Source organism: Neodiprion lecontei, chromosome 2, assembly GCF_021901455.1.
Source record: "Neodiprion lecontei isolate iyNeoLeco1 chromosome 2, iyNeoLeco1.1, whole genome shotgun sequence".
NCBI classification, from domain to species: domain Eukaryota; kingdom Metazoa; phylum Arthropoda; class Insecta; order Hymenoptera; family Diprionidae; genus Neodiprion; species Neodiprion lecontei.
Window position 1 is genome coordinate 9,840,680 of NC_060261.1, and position 15,706 is coordinate 9,856,385.

General features: G+C 39.5%; 2 protein-coding genes across 10 annotated transcripts in view; one reads left to right on the forward strand and one right to left on the reverse strand.

Annotated features, from left to right (window-relative positions):
* LOC107218323 (Down syndrome cell adhesion molecule-like protein Dscam2) overlaps positions 1–11,657 on the forward strand; it is a 123,056-nt gene extending 111,399 nt beyond the window's left edge. For 3 of the 8 annotated variants that reach the window (XM_046730285.1, XM_046730282.1, XM_046730281.1), the window contains 13 exons: positions 344–513; positions 609–747; positions 920–1,037; positions 1,461–1,909; positions 2,523–2,704; positions 2,796–3,189; positions 3,271–3,411; positions 3,655–3,807; positions 3,962–4,152; positions 5,152–5,166; positions 5,371–5,524; positions 6,944–7,046; positions 7,470–9,787. In XM_046730285.1, coding sequence (XP_046586241.1) covers positions 344–513; positions 609–747; positions 920–1,037; positions 1,461–1,909; positions 2,523–2,704; positions 2,796–3,189; positions 3,271–3,411; positions 3,655–3,807; positions 3,962–4,152; positions 5,152–5,166; positions 5,371–5,524; positions 6,944–7,046; positions 7,470–7,704 — 2,444 coding nt within the window. In that variant the 3' untranslated portion in view covers positions 7,705–9,787. Of the gene's footprint in view, positions 1–343; positions 514–608; positions 748–919; positions 1,038–1,460; positions 1,910–2,522; positions 2,705–2,795; positions 3,190–3,270; positions 3,412–3,654; positions 3,808–3,961; positions 4,153–4,975; positions 5,051–5,151; positions 5,167–5,370; positions 5,582–6,943; positions 7,047–7,171; positions 7,199–7,469; positions 9,788–11,566 lie in introns of those variants that run through there. The other 5 variants (XM_015656155.2, XR_006902613.1, XM_046730283.1 and 2 more) reach the window with 5 other exon arrangements.
* LOC107218328 (coiled-coil domain-containing protein 93) lies at positions 10,773–15,683 on the reverse strand. Of its 2 annotated transcripts, XM_015656164.2 has the most exons (13): positions 15,543–15,683; positions 15,322–15,435; positions 14,643–14,737; positions 14,439–14,550; positions 14,205–14,360; positions 13,909–14,097; positions 13,634–13,684; positions 13,411–13,512; positions 13,119–13,336; positions 12,701–13,017; positions 12,519–12,639; positions 12,330–12,414; positions 10,773–12,020 (listed from the first exon to the last, which is right to left on the reverse strand). In XM_015656164.2, the coding sequence occupies exons 1-13, from the start codon at positions 15,591–15,593 to the stop codon at positions 11,859–11,861; spliced, it is 1,773 nt and encodes a 590-aa protein (XP_015511650.1). In that variant the 5' UTR covers positions 15,594–15,683; the 3' UTR covers positions 10,773–11,858. The 2 variants fall into 2 exon arrangements, with proteins under 2 accessions (XP_015511650.1, XP_046586245.1); XM_046730289.1 differs by lacking the exon at positions 13,634–13,684.
* Positions 15,684–15,706: the final 23 nt, after the last annotated feature.

The following is a 15,706-nucleotide window of genomic DNA, read 5'->3' on the forward strand; positions in this document are numbered from 1 at the left end:
GAATGACGGAGCGTCGGAACCGGAAACAGTTTACCGAACTCGCGACCGTTTGAACCCTGTTCAAGTTGAGATCACGGGAGGAGGAGCCGCTCTTCCGATAGTTACTGAACCTTGGAAAGTTAAATCGCGGCACGGGAAGGCCTAAAGTTGCGTTCTGTATTCGAATGGAAATAATTATATCCTCACTGAATTGAACTTCGATTTATGATTGAGTTCAAGTCGAGCAAATACTGAATTTTTAATTTTTTACCGTGCAATTGAGCGACGGAAAAGCTTTTAAAACTACAGGGGAGGCGAAGGATGTGGTGCGGAATCAATGCCAATTAAAACTTTGTCTCTACAGTGCCCAGCATGCCGCCGGAAGACGTTCGCTGCGCTGCCCTCTCATCCCAGTCGTTACAAGTCTCATGGCAGCCGCCCCCCAGTTCTCATTCCAATGGAATCGTTCAGGGGTATAAATTGTACTACGAGCCAGTCATGGAGGAGACTTGGCGAGGAGTTGACGAGATGGAGGTAACGGTTAAAACTTGTCAGTTTTAGAAAATCCTATTGGCTCACATTTTTCGTTTAGTTGAGTTTGAGCGCGTCACTCTCGTCCCTTTTTTCAGGTTCGAAAAACAAGCGCTTTAACAACGGTTCTGACCAATTTAAGACGCTACGCAAATTACAGCATGCACGTACTCGCCTACACGAGGATAGGCGACGGTGTTGCGTCCCCGATGACTTATTGTCACACCGAAGAAGATGGTGAGATTATATTTTATGCTATACAGGCCTGATGAAAGTATCATCCTGCGTGTGATTATCCGATGTTTACAATGTTGCTACGGTGTTTAATAATACAGTCTTTTAATTGAGGTTTCAAGTATTACACCCTCGGAGAAAAAGCCCCGATCAATGTTTCCGCTTTTATTCACAGCCCCTGGGAGTCCCGCGGACATAAAAGTGGTTGTAAGCTCGCCGCAAGCTCTTTTCATATCGTGGTTACCGCCCTTGGAGCCAAACGGAGTGATCACTAAGTACAATTTATACACCAGGTAAACGAGACCAGTCGAGTATTATGTTACACGTTTTGCAAATTGCGAATCCGATCTGGAGCTGCTAAAAGCTTCGTATATACACATATGCTTCGACTCCCTGAACCGTTGAAAATAATAATTGACGAAATCCATTTCGAAAAGTGTTGTTCCGTCCATGAAATGGTGGAGAAATCGTTCACGGAGAAAAGGGTACTTATACTGGAAATTTGCGCATGGTACAGAACCAAATGAATTTGCTGTCGCAATATGATATTATATATAGTGTAATACGACTTACCCTCGTACCGCAACGACATAACCATCAGTGACTATACCGCGTTATGTGAAATTTTAGTATGGTAACCTCTTTCCTTGTGTAGTGTTGAAAAAAACATAATGCCCACTGAATTCAAACCGAAATTAAGTAACTTTGAACTGCAGGGTGGTGAACGGTCGTGAGGAACTCAACCATGGTAAGAAACCGCTCTCTGCCGCGGACACTTTTTTCGAGGCAACGGACCTCGAGCAGCACGTCGAATACCAGTTTTGGGTGACGGCGAGCACCAGAGTGGGCGAGGGTCAGAGTTCACGAGTAGCTGCTCAAGTGCCTTCGAACCGAGTGCCTGCCCGCATCACGTCATTTGGCGGCCACGTCGTGAAGCCCTGGAGAGGATCGGCCACTCTGGACTGCAACGCGGTTGGCGACCCTAGACGAGAGTGGCTCAAGGGTGTCGAGCAGATTTACCCCGGTGCTAATCACAACATTCAGATACTTCAGACCGGCGAATTGGTCCTGTCAAGCTTACAGACTCAAGAAAGTGGCAACTACACTTGTCAAGTCGAAAACGCCCAGGGTAGCGATCGTCTACAGTACATACTCACCGTCCAAGGTACAAAAGTATACGTACTATACCTACCGCAAAACTGATCAACTTTTTTGTTCGTTGACTGTGTAACGTCTGCACGCATTATGTGGCTAGTTTAAAAGAGGTCGGTTGTTCGAAATTACTTATTTGTACTGCTGTTAGGACATTAATTGTAACTTTTACCGGGTCAAAATGGTTTGATTGAACGATGATAATAATGTTTTGGATTCGCAGCAGTGTTTGAGTCAAGTTTGGTATCAGGATGAAACAGTCTTAGAAAAGTTATAACGCCTCGATTTGTTTTGTTATAAGTGAATGGTTAATATTAAAGAAAAGGTATGTAAATCAAAATAATACAGGAAATCTCTCTTGGCCGCCAAATAGAGGCAGTCCTGAAGCGCAGAGAATTTGCCACGAAGTCTAAAATGACTTCGTGACTTTCATTCCAAGCGATTGCTAGTGCTTGATTGTGTTATGAATGCTTTAGAATCTACACTCGTGAAGTGAAATAATGGTGTATTAAAAATAAGAATCCATTCGATTTTATTGGGCTACGCATGACATGGGCAGCAATAGACTGGTCACTTTACGATGCTTCATATAAAGCCTGTGCCTCCATGTCTTGAACGAATTTCAGTTCCACCCAGCACGCCGGTACTCTACGTGACGAGCTCAACGTCTAGCAGCATACTGCTTCACTGGAAACCAGGAAACACAGGCGGAGCTCCATTGACCGGATACACCCTTCACTATCGTAGAACTCACGGGAATCTCGACGAGCTTCAACTCTCCCGTCGAGCCACCAGCTACGAGCTCAAAGTAATGACCAATTTTTCATCCTGCTTCAGAAACGTAACCAGATGCCATAACTTCCGCCATTTTTCTTTTCATTCTTAATCGCACTCAACAGGGTCTACTGTGTGGAAACGCGTACCATCTTTATCTGACATCTCACAACAAACTGGGCAGCAGCCCGGCCTCGCCTACGCTTTCGGTTCGTACTCAGGGTCAAGCACCGGGTATTCCAAGAGCAGACGCTTTTCTGGCACCCAATTCAACCACCCTGGCTCTCCGTCTTCACGTCTGGCCCGACAACGGCTGTCCGATTTCTTACTTCGTTATTCAGTACAGGCCGATCAGCGAGTTTCATTGGACGTTAGTCTCGAACAGCGTTAAGATGAATCGGAGATTCGTCATACCTAATCTCTCGCCTAGTTCGGTCTACCAGCTAAAGGTCGAGGCCTATAACGTCGCTGGCAGCAGTCAGGCCGAGTTCACTTTCGTCACTCTCACTAAAGACGGGGGTAAGTGATCGGGTGACATTCCGCATCCGCATACCGGAAGGCGAACAGCGATGGAAATGTTTTTGGTTTACGATGTTCCAGAACCACCACCGCCAGAGCTCTCGAAACGAGGCATTATCCCGATCCCCTTTTATGCCGACCTTAAAGTCATGCTGCCACTGATCGTCGCTACTGTTGCTCTTCTTGCAGCCGCTGCAACAATCGCTTTTTGCTGGAGAAACAGTGAGTTCACTATTGATTTGACTTCCATGTGCCCAGCAAACATGGTTCTGAGGAGGTTGGACGTAGTTTCGCTTCACATCACATCTGATTTAACCTTGGGTAGCAGATTTCTGGTAGGATCATTCGTTAAAGTCTATCGCGCTGACGTCAAACAGACCTTGTCACGAAATCAGTAGTATAGCTTCTCGACCCAGACTAATGGCGCATGGAGCCCAGCTGATCATGGTCGTATTTCACCTTCAGGATACTTGGGGGACGGAGTCCAGAGGCCCATGAAGGAGACTCAGGAGAATCAGCAGAACGCGGAGGCGCAACGCGAACGTTACTACGCAACAATTCACAAAGTCGCCCTACAGCAAGCGGCGAACACGGCAGGAGGACCTGACAAGATCCCAGGTGACCATTTATTACAATTGCGTACCGAACGAAGTGTTCATACTCGAGGGATACCAACACGATAAAGAACTAGACTGCTACTCACGACACGGTGGAGAATCATTATTTCCATAACACAATTTAAAAGGTAGGCGATACCTTTGATGGGTTACAGAGACAGCGGAGGACATCTCGCCGTACGCTACGTTCCAGCTGTCGGAAGGTGGCGGGGCAAGCCTGGGAGGCCTGGGCGGTGCCGCCGAAGCATCAGCGGCCGGACTTCACCCCAACAACACCCTACTTCACAGCTTCATGTACCACGAACACGCAATGACAGAGGGATGCGCCAGTCCACCGCCTGCAACGGTACAGGCATCTAGATTTATCTCGTTGCTCACGTTCATGGTGAAAGTGTCTTATTCGTATCCATTGACAAAAACGTGACAGGCTTTTCGTAAATTTTAAAGACTGGCTTACAAAGGTGTTTAGATTGTTGCGAAAAAAACGAGCGGGTTTAGCCTGACCGTGAGCCAGCCTTTGAACTTCCCGTTTTCATATTGGTATCGAACTTAAATACAATGTCATTATCCTGTTTGAACTTTGAAAGCAACAAACTACCATACTAGTTACACAAAAATCACGCGAATTCCGGGCTTTGGACTAACATATTTGACCTGCAGCTATGAAGTACAGTTTTTTCCTCAACTCACGTTGGATTCATGACCAGTGACCATAAAAACCTCGTATTACCAATTTACACCGAAATCCTTTGATGATGGAAATCCTAAGATTTTTTTTTTTTTGATCATACTGAGTACACCGAATACAAATTCTGAAAATCTGACTTTAGATCCGTGATCAGCGACCGAAAAAAAACCTTGTGGTACCAATTTTCATTCAAATGCGTTCTTAATCCATTCGCAGGATATCGCAATTTTTATTTTTAATTTTAGAAATTTATTAAAATAAATCTAGAAGAATTAAATCGATCAGATCGAAAATCTATTCAGTTCTAAGTTTGGAAAAACCGCGGCTTTTGAGACCAAAATGATCAAAATCCGATAACTCATTCTCGAGATATCGTCGGACAAAAATGATCGAAGATGATACTCTAGACCTTGAATCTGGTGAAAGCTAAACCTTTTATTTTCGGGGTGATGCAATAAATTCCGTTTTTCTTTGAAAACAGAGAAACGGGAAGTTAATTAATCTGAAATGATCTCGACCGGCTGATTCCCCCGCCTCTAGAGCATTCGACACTGAAGTAAGAGGCGTTAAAAACGCTCTACCAAATACTTGAGGTAATCCCTATTCACAAATCAATAATAATAAAAAATTTTCTTTGTTTTCTTTCATGCTACACAGTATCAGTACTTGAAGGTAAAAATCCCACTGATCTAACGTAATCCAAATGTCCACCATAGTATTGTGAATATGAACGAATTCCGATAGATAAAATTTATTGCTCTGCTAACAGCGATGTAGCTCTGGTACCAAATCTCCGATTTGGAACAGAGTCAACGGAGCAATGAAACTGCAATTGACCGTCATTGATTGAATTTTTCATTACTTGCGAACAACCAGAGTATGAAGAGTGTATCGTCGAGGAGACGCCAACAGAGGAAGCAGCAAGCGCCGGGCGACGTGGAGAGCGACGAAAGCGAGTCTGACCCAGACCAGCTGACCAGCTCCAGAACCGAGTCGTCGAATCAGCTGGATGCCGGCAAGCTCAAGCACAGTACGTTTGACTATTATGACATCGGCAGATTCTGACCCTCCCTCACCACAACTCTAGGTCTTTGTCAAATTTGGAATGGTTGTTCGTGTAGTAGCGCCTTACGTTAAGAAAATAAATTTTTTGAAACGTAGTCGGAGTTTGATTTTTGACCACGGAGTTTGGTGACATCTCCAGGAAATCCACAAATTATTACTGGTGTGGTAAAAAAAACCTCCTCGTCCAAAAAAATTCGTATATTACGTTCACGAATGTTCCAAGCACAAAATATTAGCTTCAAGTTACATTCGCGTCGTCGTCTTTGAAAGTGATAAAACTTGATTACACAGTCGACAAATTTCCCGGTTGATTATTTTTTGTAATAGATACCCAATCGGAATGAACAAATCAAGGGGTTTTTCACTGTTGCAATTTGGTGTACATACGTCACGTAATCTCTGTAATCCCTCGTAATCATGTGTAATCTTTTAGCAATCCACGTGATCTTCGTGTCACCTTCGCAGTCTTTTGGTGATCTTTGTAAGCTTTGCTGTCTCTGGAGTCTTTGTAATCCTTATAATCTTTCCGCGATCGGGGTAATATTCGTGAAATATTTGCAATCCTTTGCTAATTTTTGTAATCTTTGCTGTCTCTGGAATCTTTGTAGTACTTGTAATCTCTTTGTAATCTTTATAACCTCTTTACAATCCGTGTAATATTTGTGTAAGCTTTACAGTCTTTTGATAATCATTGTAATCTTTGCTAACTCTGGAATCTCTTTGTAATCCTTCTTATCTCTTTGCAATTCCTGTAATCTGTGCTGTCTCTGGAGTCTTTGTAATCTTTCTAATCTCACTGAAATCCGGGTAATATTCCTGAAATATTTGCAATCTTTTGGTAATTTATTTAGTCTTTGCTGTCTCTGAAATCTTTGTAATTCTTGTAATCTCTTAGCAATCCTTGTAACCTCTTTACAATCCGTATAATATTTGTGTAACGTTTACAGTCTTTTAATAATCATTGTAATCTTTGCTATCTCAGGAATCTCTTGGTAATCCTTACAATATTTGTAATCACGTGTAATCCACGTAATCGTAATCGGTGTACGCCACTATTACATAGTGGCTAGCCCCTTGGAACAAACATCAAATAAAAACTCTAGAACTTTTATGACGGTGGAAACGAGCTGATGACCAAACTCCGTATCGAAAAACGGTTGACGTTTCAACAAATACTGGCAGCATATGGGTATCAGATAATATTCTCCTGTTACATAACGACAATTGGTTGTTAAAATTTTGATAATATATATCGAGAATTGTCACACGCTTCGAACATTTCGAGTTCAGGCCAATACGCAGCCAATGCTTAGAATTAAGGAAAATAAGATAAAATACCGTGCTGCTGAGAGGCGGAAGAGTTACACTGATAGGGGTTGGTTAGTTCGGGCTGTTTCAGACTTCATCTACCACGGAACGTCGAGCACCTCGTCGGATATTTCGCCAATGTCCGAACAGAAGTCGCTTCCTCGAAGAGGAAGATCTAGGTGAGATGATTATTAATTCTACCAAAAAACACGGATATAAATTTGGATAAATTGCGATAAGATATCGGTATAATAACTCGTGCAGTTGTTACCAGTCGTTGATACATAATCTCTATTTCAATCAGTCAACACGGCTGTCAACCGACTTAGGTCAGTCATAGAATTATACTTATAAATACTTTTTCATCTCACATTATATATACGCAATTATTCACTATGATCATCTTATACTCGAGGGACGCTTCAAATTCCCCCACGATTACATTATACTACAAATACATTTCTCCCCTCTCCTCAACACTCGCTCTAGTTTATCGTACGTTCTTGTCAAAAGCACAGCAAGCATCAGACCCAATCTTTTCTATTGCCTTGACTCTTCGCGCCGCAGCTTTTCGCTAACCGCAAAATTTCCTCAATTTCAAGGTGGCACGTCCCCAGCAAAAGCACGCTTCGCACCGTGTTACCACCGATGTCGATCGCCGAGACGACCTTTACCGGTGGCCAAACACCAAACGAACGTAGTGAACGTCCAGAATTAAGTGAAGCCGAATGCGACATTGATTCATTGAAAAAACTCAAGCTCGGTATCCGAAGCTCGTTGTGGTCCAGACCCGGCGCACAAAACAACCCTTCGTCTGATTACTCTATCGCAGTTTAAAGTATCGACATATCAACCATTCCCGATATTTCAATCTATATTACACCTTCGTAATCGCGTATTGTCACTGTTTGAAACTCGTTTCGAAGACACCGAATAACGACGCGTTTCAAATCCATACAGATATATACTCTGTGAGGCCCAGTAAAGCAGTCAGAAGGATGCGCGCTATCAAAGTGATTCAACATTCTGTACATTTTTTCAATTCAATCACGATTTAAAAGAAATCTTGTCACGTTGAAAAGAATTTCCATTTTTTCGTCACGCTTCTTCCCCTTAAAATCATTGTTGAGAAAGTATTGATTTTGTCATCTTCTGTTCAGTCGTACCTCGAATCTTGCGTATATTTTCTAGACACATTTCGTTTCTATTTATCATAGAAAATAATGTACAGGCTGTTCCTGAAATGACTTGAACAGCAGCGTGACGCGTTTTAATTATATTGAAACAACTAATCACAAAAACTAATGTGGACATTCCAGTTTTAGAATACGACTATTCGGTTGATAAGAATTTACAATGTGGAATACATGAGGCAGACTGCAATGACACAGGGGAAAAATGATAAAAATTTTATGAAAAATATGTTATGACGTATCGTTTATTGCGCGGTATCAATCTGATTGTGACACTATTCTCACTCACACTCTTTATTACACGTGAAACTACTATGAAATACAATTTACGCTGTATGTACATAAATAGGGATAAATTCATGGCAGCAAATAGACACGAAGCATGTGAAATTCCAAACTTTGGCTGAGCACATTTTTTTATACCGAAGGCAATGGCAGAATCAAGTTGCTAACTCGCGCCATTCGAGTAAATTGCAAAACGGAAAATGAAGAAAATGAAAACAAACAGTATGTTGATTTACATGCACTTTAATTCGTGATAGATATGTATTATACGAAATAATTAATCAAAATCTCGTGCCAACATAAATTGCACAATTAAAGTCTAGTACTCAAGCTGTTATCGACCCAGAAAATTATTTCCATCAATTTAAATCGAAACAAATACGATTCGAATTTGTAAATGTACTGTTTTACAACGCTGATTCTTTTTCGTTAATTTTTAATATTCGTGCAGGTGATTCATCTTTGAATAGAAATAATTACTGCAAAATACAATTGCATAATACTGACAGATTTAGAGATGTGTAAATGGGAGAAAACAATCCATGATAAATAAAAAAAAGAAATAAAATAAAAAATTGTTTTCTTCTAATTATTATAAAATATATGTACAAGTCTTCTGGAAAAACCTTTGAGAATGGGAAGAAAAACAGAGAACAATATAGCTGAAAATTAAAAAAAACGCATAAGTACGATGTGCCAAACAATGACTTGCTCAGAAAGCCACGTCGCTTATATAACCCTTTTATGACATGGCTGAGACCAAAGACTTAAAAACAGAGCACAGCACCAATTTAAAATGAAAATATTACTGTACATGATTTTTAACGTGAAATTGACTGATTTTCGCAACAATTGGCAAGTCTCACACCGCGATGCGCAAAAATAGACGAAAGAGTTATGGATAATTGTTTGACAAATTGGATTTTTGCCGCTATCATTCCTGAAGTGTGAACAGAGACAGAGCTATGCGCTCTTAAAATTATATAAAAGAATATTCAACGAAATTTGGATAAACTAAATCGAAAATATATCATCTGGTGATTGGCTAATTCTTACGTTGACAGTATTGATAAAAAAAAAATTAAAAAAAAAAAAAAATTATGAAGGAAACGAGTGCCGATAAAACGATGGCATTCTAACGGTTAAGAAAAGTATAGAAGTAAATAGTGTTTCGATGATGCGACGACGGCGATAATAATGACGATGATGATATAAATATACGTATGAAAGAGTATTCTGAATTGGCATCAGCAATTTTAATGTTGGGCTCTGTTGCATTGTAAAGTTTATATACTCGTTGATTATTTTAAGTCCATAACTAATAATAAGGCATTAGTACTGTAAGACTAAGAATTGAAAAAAAACAAAAGAAAACAAAAAAAAAAAAAAACACAAAACAACAACATACTAATCAAAACTTTGCTGTATATTTATGCTGTATGTTAATTCCCGATTTGTACGAATGTCTGGCCCGAATGAGAATATAACGCGTATGAGTTTATATAATAAACACTAATTACGTAACTCTTGCAATGAGACTGATGTAGGAAATTATGCTCACGCGCCCCAACGCTATGTAATTATATGTTGCAGTCGATCGAAATCTTATGGCCTGATTTATTACATTTGTTGCATTAAAGGTATAGAAATATCCTTGATTCTGATAATTCAATACAAGCCTATCACTTGGTTTACGATTCCGCGTTGTTCGGAGGACCTTTTAACCCGTTGAGGACACATGGGGTCCAACGGACCCCAGACAAATTTCAATGCAATTTTAAATCTACAAAGACCCTTAGGAATTAGATATATAGCACCATCTGTTGTTGTTTGAAGTCTCCACAACAAGTTTTGACACGTTACGAAGGTCTCTTTGGCATTAGTCATCCTGCAGAGACATATTAGTGCGCACGTGTTTTTTTTTTGGGGTTCTGTAGACCCCGTGTGGCCGTACTGTGGCAAAATCTTAAAAAAATTCAATTTTTTTTTTATCGTTGATTGATGTTATATTGTTTCTGTAAACGTAAGTATTTATGCATGAATTGAATTTTTTTTTTTCAGCAATAAATAATGGTTATTAATTAAATATATATGTGTGTATATATACAGATGTCTTATAATCTTCGACCTCGAACTATCGCCAGCCGTCTAATGGAATAAAATTAAAGTTTCGCACCGGTTTTAAGTCGATACATAGCGTGAAACACAAATGAGAACTGTTTTTCTGCGTGGGGTGCGCTGGACCCCGTGTGTCCTCAACGTTATTTTTTCGATGTGTGTCCTCAACGGGTTAAAAAGTCAGCTATGATTCTGACACCGGTAATATTGCAAAGGTTTGTTATATTATAACTTCGTGTATTGTTAATGGATAACTGCGGAAGATCAAAATTTGTAAAATATAGGGTGTATAGATTTTTCGACGGTCGAAAGAAAATCTATATCTGCGTGAAATAATCTTTTATCAGCTGATCGAGTGATTTTGTATATTTTCTTACTGTTTACGAATATATACTGCCAATTTTTATACATATGCTCAGTTATGGTAATTATAATTATACAATTATGCGGGACAAAGATTTAATACCGTGTGATCTGTCTTTCGATGACGTTTCATACAAACAGAACGTTATGATTTCAGTTTATATAATTCATTTCATGCCATAAAACCAGATGCCATCTGATGAACAAAAGAGTGCAAATCAAATAATTGTATAGAAAAAAAAAAAGAAATTGAGTGAATCATGATCGTATGTGCATTTCCTCCCTCCTTAAACCCCTTAGAAAAAGACTGTAACTCCCGATTTAAAAATACATCATTCAAAAACGTCACATCGTAAGAAAATATTATGAAATGAATTATTCCATGGTTACAAAAAAAGAAGAAAAAAAAAAAAATGGAGTACGAATATTATGTAATTTCATTTTTAACTCTTAAGATATTGAAACTGTGTTTCAAAATATTATGTCAATCGTAAGAAATCAATTAAATAAATTGATTGTATCTAAAATCATGTAATCGGTGTTTCAGCTTTTTCTTTCTGCTCCTGTTTACCATTTCGTCGGTTGACCAAGAATACGTGCAAAATTTGAAGAAAATTAACCAAAATTGAGCGACGGTATTTTCTGAATTTCTTATCTTCAATTATTTTCAACCAAAACATATAGTTTCTATGTACTTGAAATAATCTTTCATCCAAATTAAGTATCCTTTTTTTTTTCAGATAACAAACAGACCACGCTGGCAACTTAGTGAAAAAACGATAAGATTGTTGAATCCGTGATCAAAGCAAAGGAACAAATGTATTTTTAAATAATCAGTTGTAGAGAATATTATACTGAAATTGATATGACCAATTTTGCTTCGGCTATACAATCATATTCAACACTCACTAGCTACCGATAACAATAATAATCTTATGTGGTGTAAATTACGACGGTGTATTATATACGTCATGTATCACATTACGATATAGTTAAATAATACGTAGAATAGCAACAACCCACTGATAAAAACTACGGCCCACGAAGCTGTGCCAACAATGCTTCATTTTTGCGGCACTCGATGGTTAATTGCCGTACTGCCGCTACGTATTTTCGCTGCTGTTCCACCAAAGTAACCAACTGTTGACTCAGAGAATCTCTGCGAGCCCGTTCTTCCGCACACCTTTTTTCCACCTGCAGAATGAAGCACGGTTTTCGTATTTCGTGATGAGAATCCATGAAAAAGCAAAAAAAAAAGAAAAGTATTTTGCGACCTTAGAATAATTTTCAACAAATTGAGTTTGCGAAATTTGATTTTACTCTGGTTTAATATGGTTTACTGAATTTCAGATGGTCCGGGACCAGGTGCGAGATAACGATTCTTCGTAAGAATGCGTCGTTACGTTAACTTCACAAACTTGAATCTCAAATCTTTTCTCGTTTCAAGTAAGAAATTGTTGCAAGTAATTAACATAACTAAACACCAGAATATCATATGTGTACCTTCGTTTTGTTTTGTTTTATTCCAGAAACAATAGCTTCAAATTGTTTCAAAAACTGCTCCTTACCACTGGCTGATGCCATTGCTCTGCAAAAAGTAATTATATAAAATGAAGAACGAATACATCCTTATCATGGTCAGAAGCGAAATGAATATAAGTATAAGCCTCAAGAGAAATAATAATAACTCACTTGTTGTAATTGTCCTGAATAGAATTCAGCAGAGCCAATTCTTTACTTAGGTACAATTTCGTGTCGTCCAGAGTATTGTACAGAGTGTAATACTGCTTTGTTTCTTTATGTTTTGCAGATACTGAAAACAAAGTGTCAGATGACATGAAAACTAGATGGCAACGGTAAGAATACAATATTACCTTGATTATAAAGCTCCAAGAACCGTCTCTGGTATTGCGTCAACTCAGATCTACCAGGAACGTCGTCTAGCTGCCTGGTCAGCGATGCTATGGCTCTGTTCTTTTTGGCAACTTGAAGCCTTAGCTTATTTACCCTCTCCTTTTGAACCTCGTAATCGGAAACATCGCACTGTGCTTCCCCAGGCTCAGTACCCTCGATATCCGGTACCAAACTTTGGAGCTGAGCCAAGTCAGATTTGCACTGTTCACGGAACTTGTGTTCTTGTTCCTTCAGACTATCATGAATGAGGAGAAGCTGCTGCAGTCTTAGCAGCACGCTGAAAAAGGCCAAGTGAAAATAATGTTGGAAAACTAGTGTGTCGGAGAAAAGTAAAATCGCCGTCATTCAAGCTCATACTTTTTTTTAAATATAATCTACCTCTTATTCTCTTCAGTCTCCAACTCTTCCATCCTGCGGAAATCTTCCTCCACTTCCTCTTTTTTAATTTCGATAGCTCTGAGTTTATCCGTGGCTTCTGACACTTTGCTGGATAAATTCTCCTTATCTTTTTCCATTTTCAATTTTCTCTCTTCAAGAGTTGCTTTTTGTTTTTCAAGAGCAGCTAACGCGCCGAATGAACCCTCCACACTGCTTCCCTGAATTGTATTTTCCTGGTTTTAGACAAAACTTCAGGACATAACATGTTCGCAAAAGGTTTGTTTCTTAATACCTCTATGTCGGCACTCAACGCTGCGTAGTGTTCTGCAGCTTGAACTATTTCCTGGGCCTGCATTCCGACAATCGTTCCAACTGCACTGGCACTCAGCCGACCCTGTTTCATGCAAAATTATAGGGATTAATCAATTTGAATTTAAGCCCTGATGAAAGACAGCGAAATAAACACGAAAAATCATCCACACGATAGTTGCAGTGTGCGCGATGCATAAACTTACCTCGTTATCATCAGCGACTGACATGTTCTTCATAAGCTCGTCTATGCGTTTCTACAACATCAAACACTCAAAAATGCAAACAGCGATTGTATTCAGTGCGAAATTAGTACATATCGTGCTGACAATTAAATAATATCAGCCAATTCCTTTGTAGAAAACATGTATAGGAGTTTTTTCAAAATCAAAAATCGTATAAATAGAATATAGAAATGTGAAATGACAGACCATGCACGAGTTTACATATTCTTTACGATCCACACACATAAATTTTTCACCTCTTCTTCCTGTACTTTCTTCGCACTTGAGGTGGCATCATCCGCCTGTGTATCTTCAATGACTTCAGAAGGTGACAAGGATACTACGGACGATGATCCATACTCCAGGAGTGTGCTTTGCACTCTTCCCACCTCATCTTCCGGAGGAGGATCCTTTCTTCTAAAATAACGCTGAGGCTTGTACACTTGCTGAAATCGCAAGACGTTTTGTGAATTACATAAGTAGTTGGAAATAAATCTGAGTAGCTTGTTACTATATTCAATATCTCAGATTTGAAACTCATTGGTAGACGGACCTTGACAGTTTTTAAATTAGATGCCATGCTTTCCTTTTTTGCAACCATTTCGCTGTCTTCGGCAAACGTGTAATTTTTGTCAAATTGACTGACAGCATAAGACCTGACAAAGTCTCCCATCACCTCTCGCATTTCCATCGATCGTTTGACCAGCCACTAAACAAATCATTGAAATATAGAAACTGATAGATTTTTCAAAGATAATTGGTACGACTGGACGGAGCACAGACACACCTGTATTATCGGAAAGATGTGAATGCAATCTAATCCCTGAATTTGGTGAGGTTCTATGCGATGCGGACAATTCATTTTTGGCAACATCGCGACTATTTTTTCAGTCAGAGCTCTATAATGATATTGGAAAAACATACATAAAAAATATTCACTTTCCATTATTACAGACGGTTGATTTTAATTATCACATGGTAATGATCATACATTTTCTGACCAATAGTGAGATTTTCTTGAAACAACAGATCGACGTCAACATCAAAGTTGCATGACTCGATGCACCAAGTCATTCCTCCGACTACCTAAGAAAAAGAAACATCAAGTGAGGAATAAACTTTTGTCAATACATTGCAACAAAGTAAAATTCTTGTATAAACCACATTAAAATTAATATACAGATTAACAAAAGCGAAATGAAACCGACTAGTGAAGAGAATTGAACAAGTTCCATTGAAATAAATGTAAAGAGTAACGTAAAGCACGAATCAAGATAAAAATGTATCTGTACATCTCAAAACTACAAATTCATTTTCACCTATAGGTACAAACTAAAAATGTGATGTACAATCGATTGAAAAATTTCTAGATTCAATTTAACAACATCAATTCAACGAAACTGAGGACATTTCGAAAAGCCCGCGCTGGGAGTTGGGATCGAAGGGTAAGGCTGGGATCTTCCATTGGCCATTTCCGATCAAACAACAGCGGTGATTGGTGGAGGGTCGGATCGATTAAAACTACACGATTGGCGTGATGAGCACGGGGGGTGGGGGGAGATCGAGTTGTCAAATTTAAACTTCACTGCTGCTGTTGACTTGCTGTCAGACGATAAGATTGAGAATCAAACCCAGTCCAACCCGGCAGAGTGAAACAAACACTGGCAAACCTTGTCGAAGCTGGTGAGCCCTTTTATCCTGGCTCTAAAGTATCCAGCGGCGACAAGAAGATCGATAATTTCTTGAAATTTGACAGCCTGTTCTTCATCCTCGCGAACGTCAGCCTTAAATATAAAACACGTCAGTAGGTTGTCGTAGAGGTTAGATATGATCGCGTAAAATTCGATGCCAGAAATCGGACGAATATCAATTGCTCGTTCCTCAAACTTACCTCTGCAGATTCGAGAGTCTTGGCCGACCTTTTCGACGCGTTTACAAACATACTTTACTCTTCTTTGTGTCTTCGGAGCGTTTAAATCGTCTCGGTGAAACGAAACAGAGCTTCGCTACGGATCGAGAGCTCCGTAGAAATTGCCGGAAGATCCTCCTCCTCCC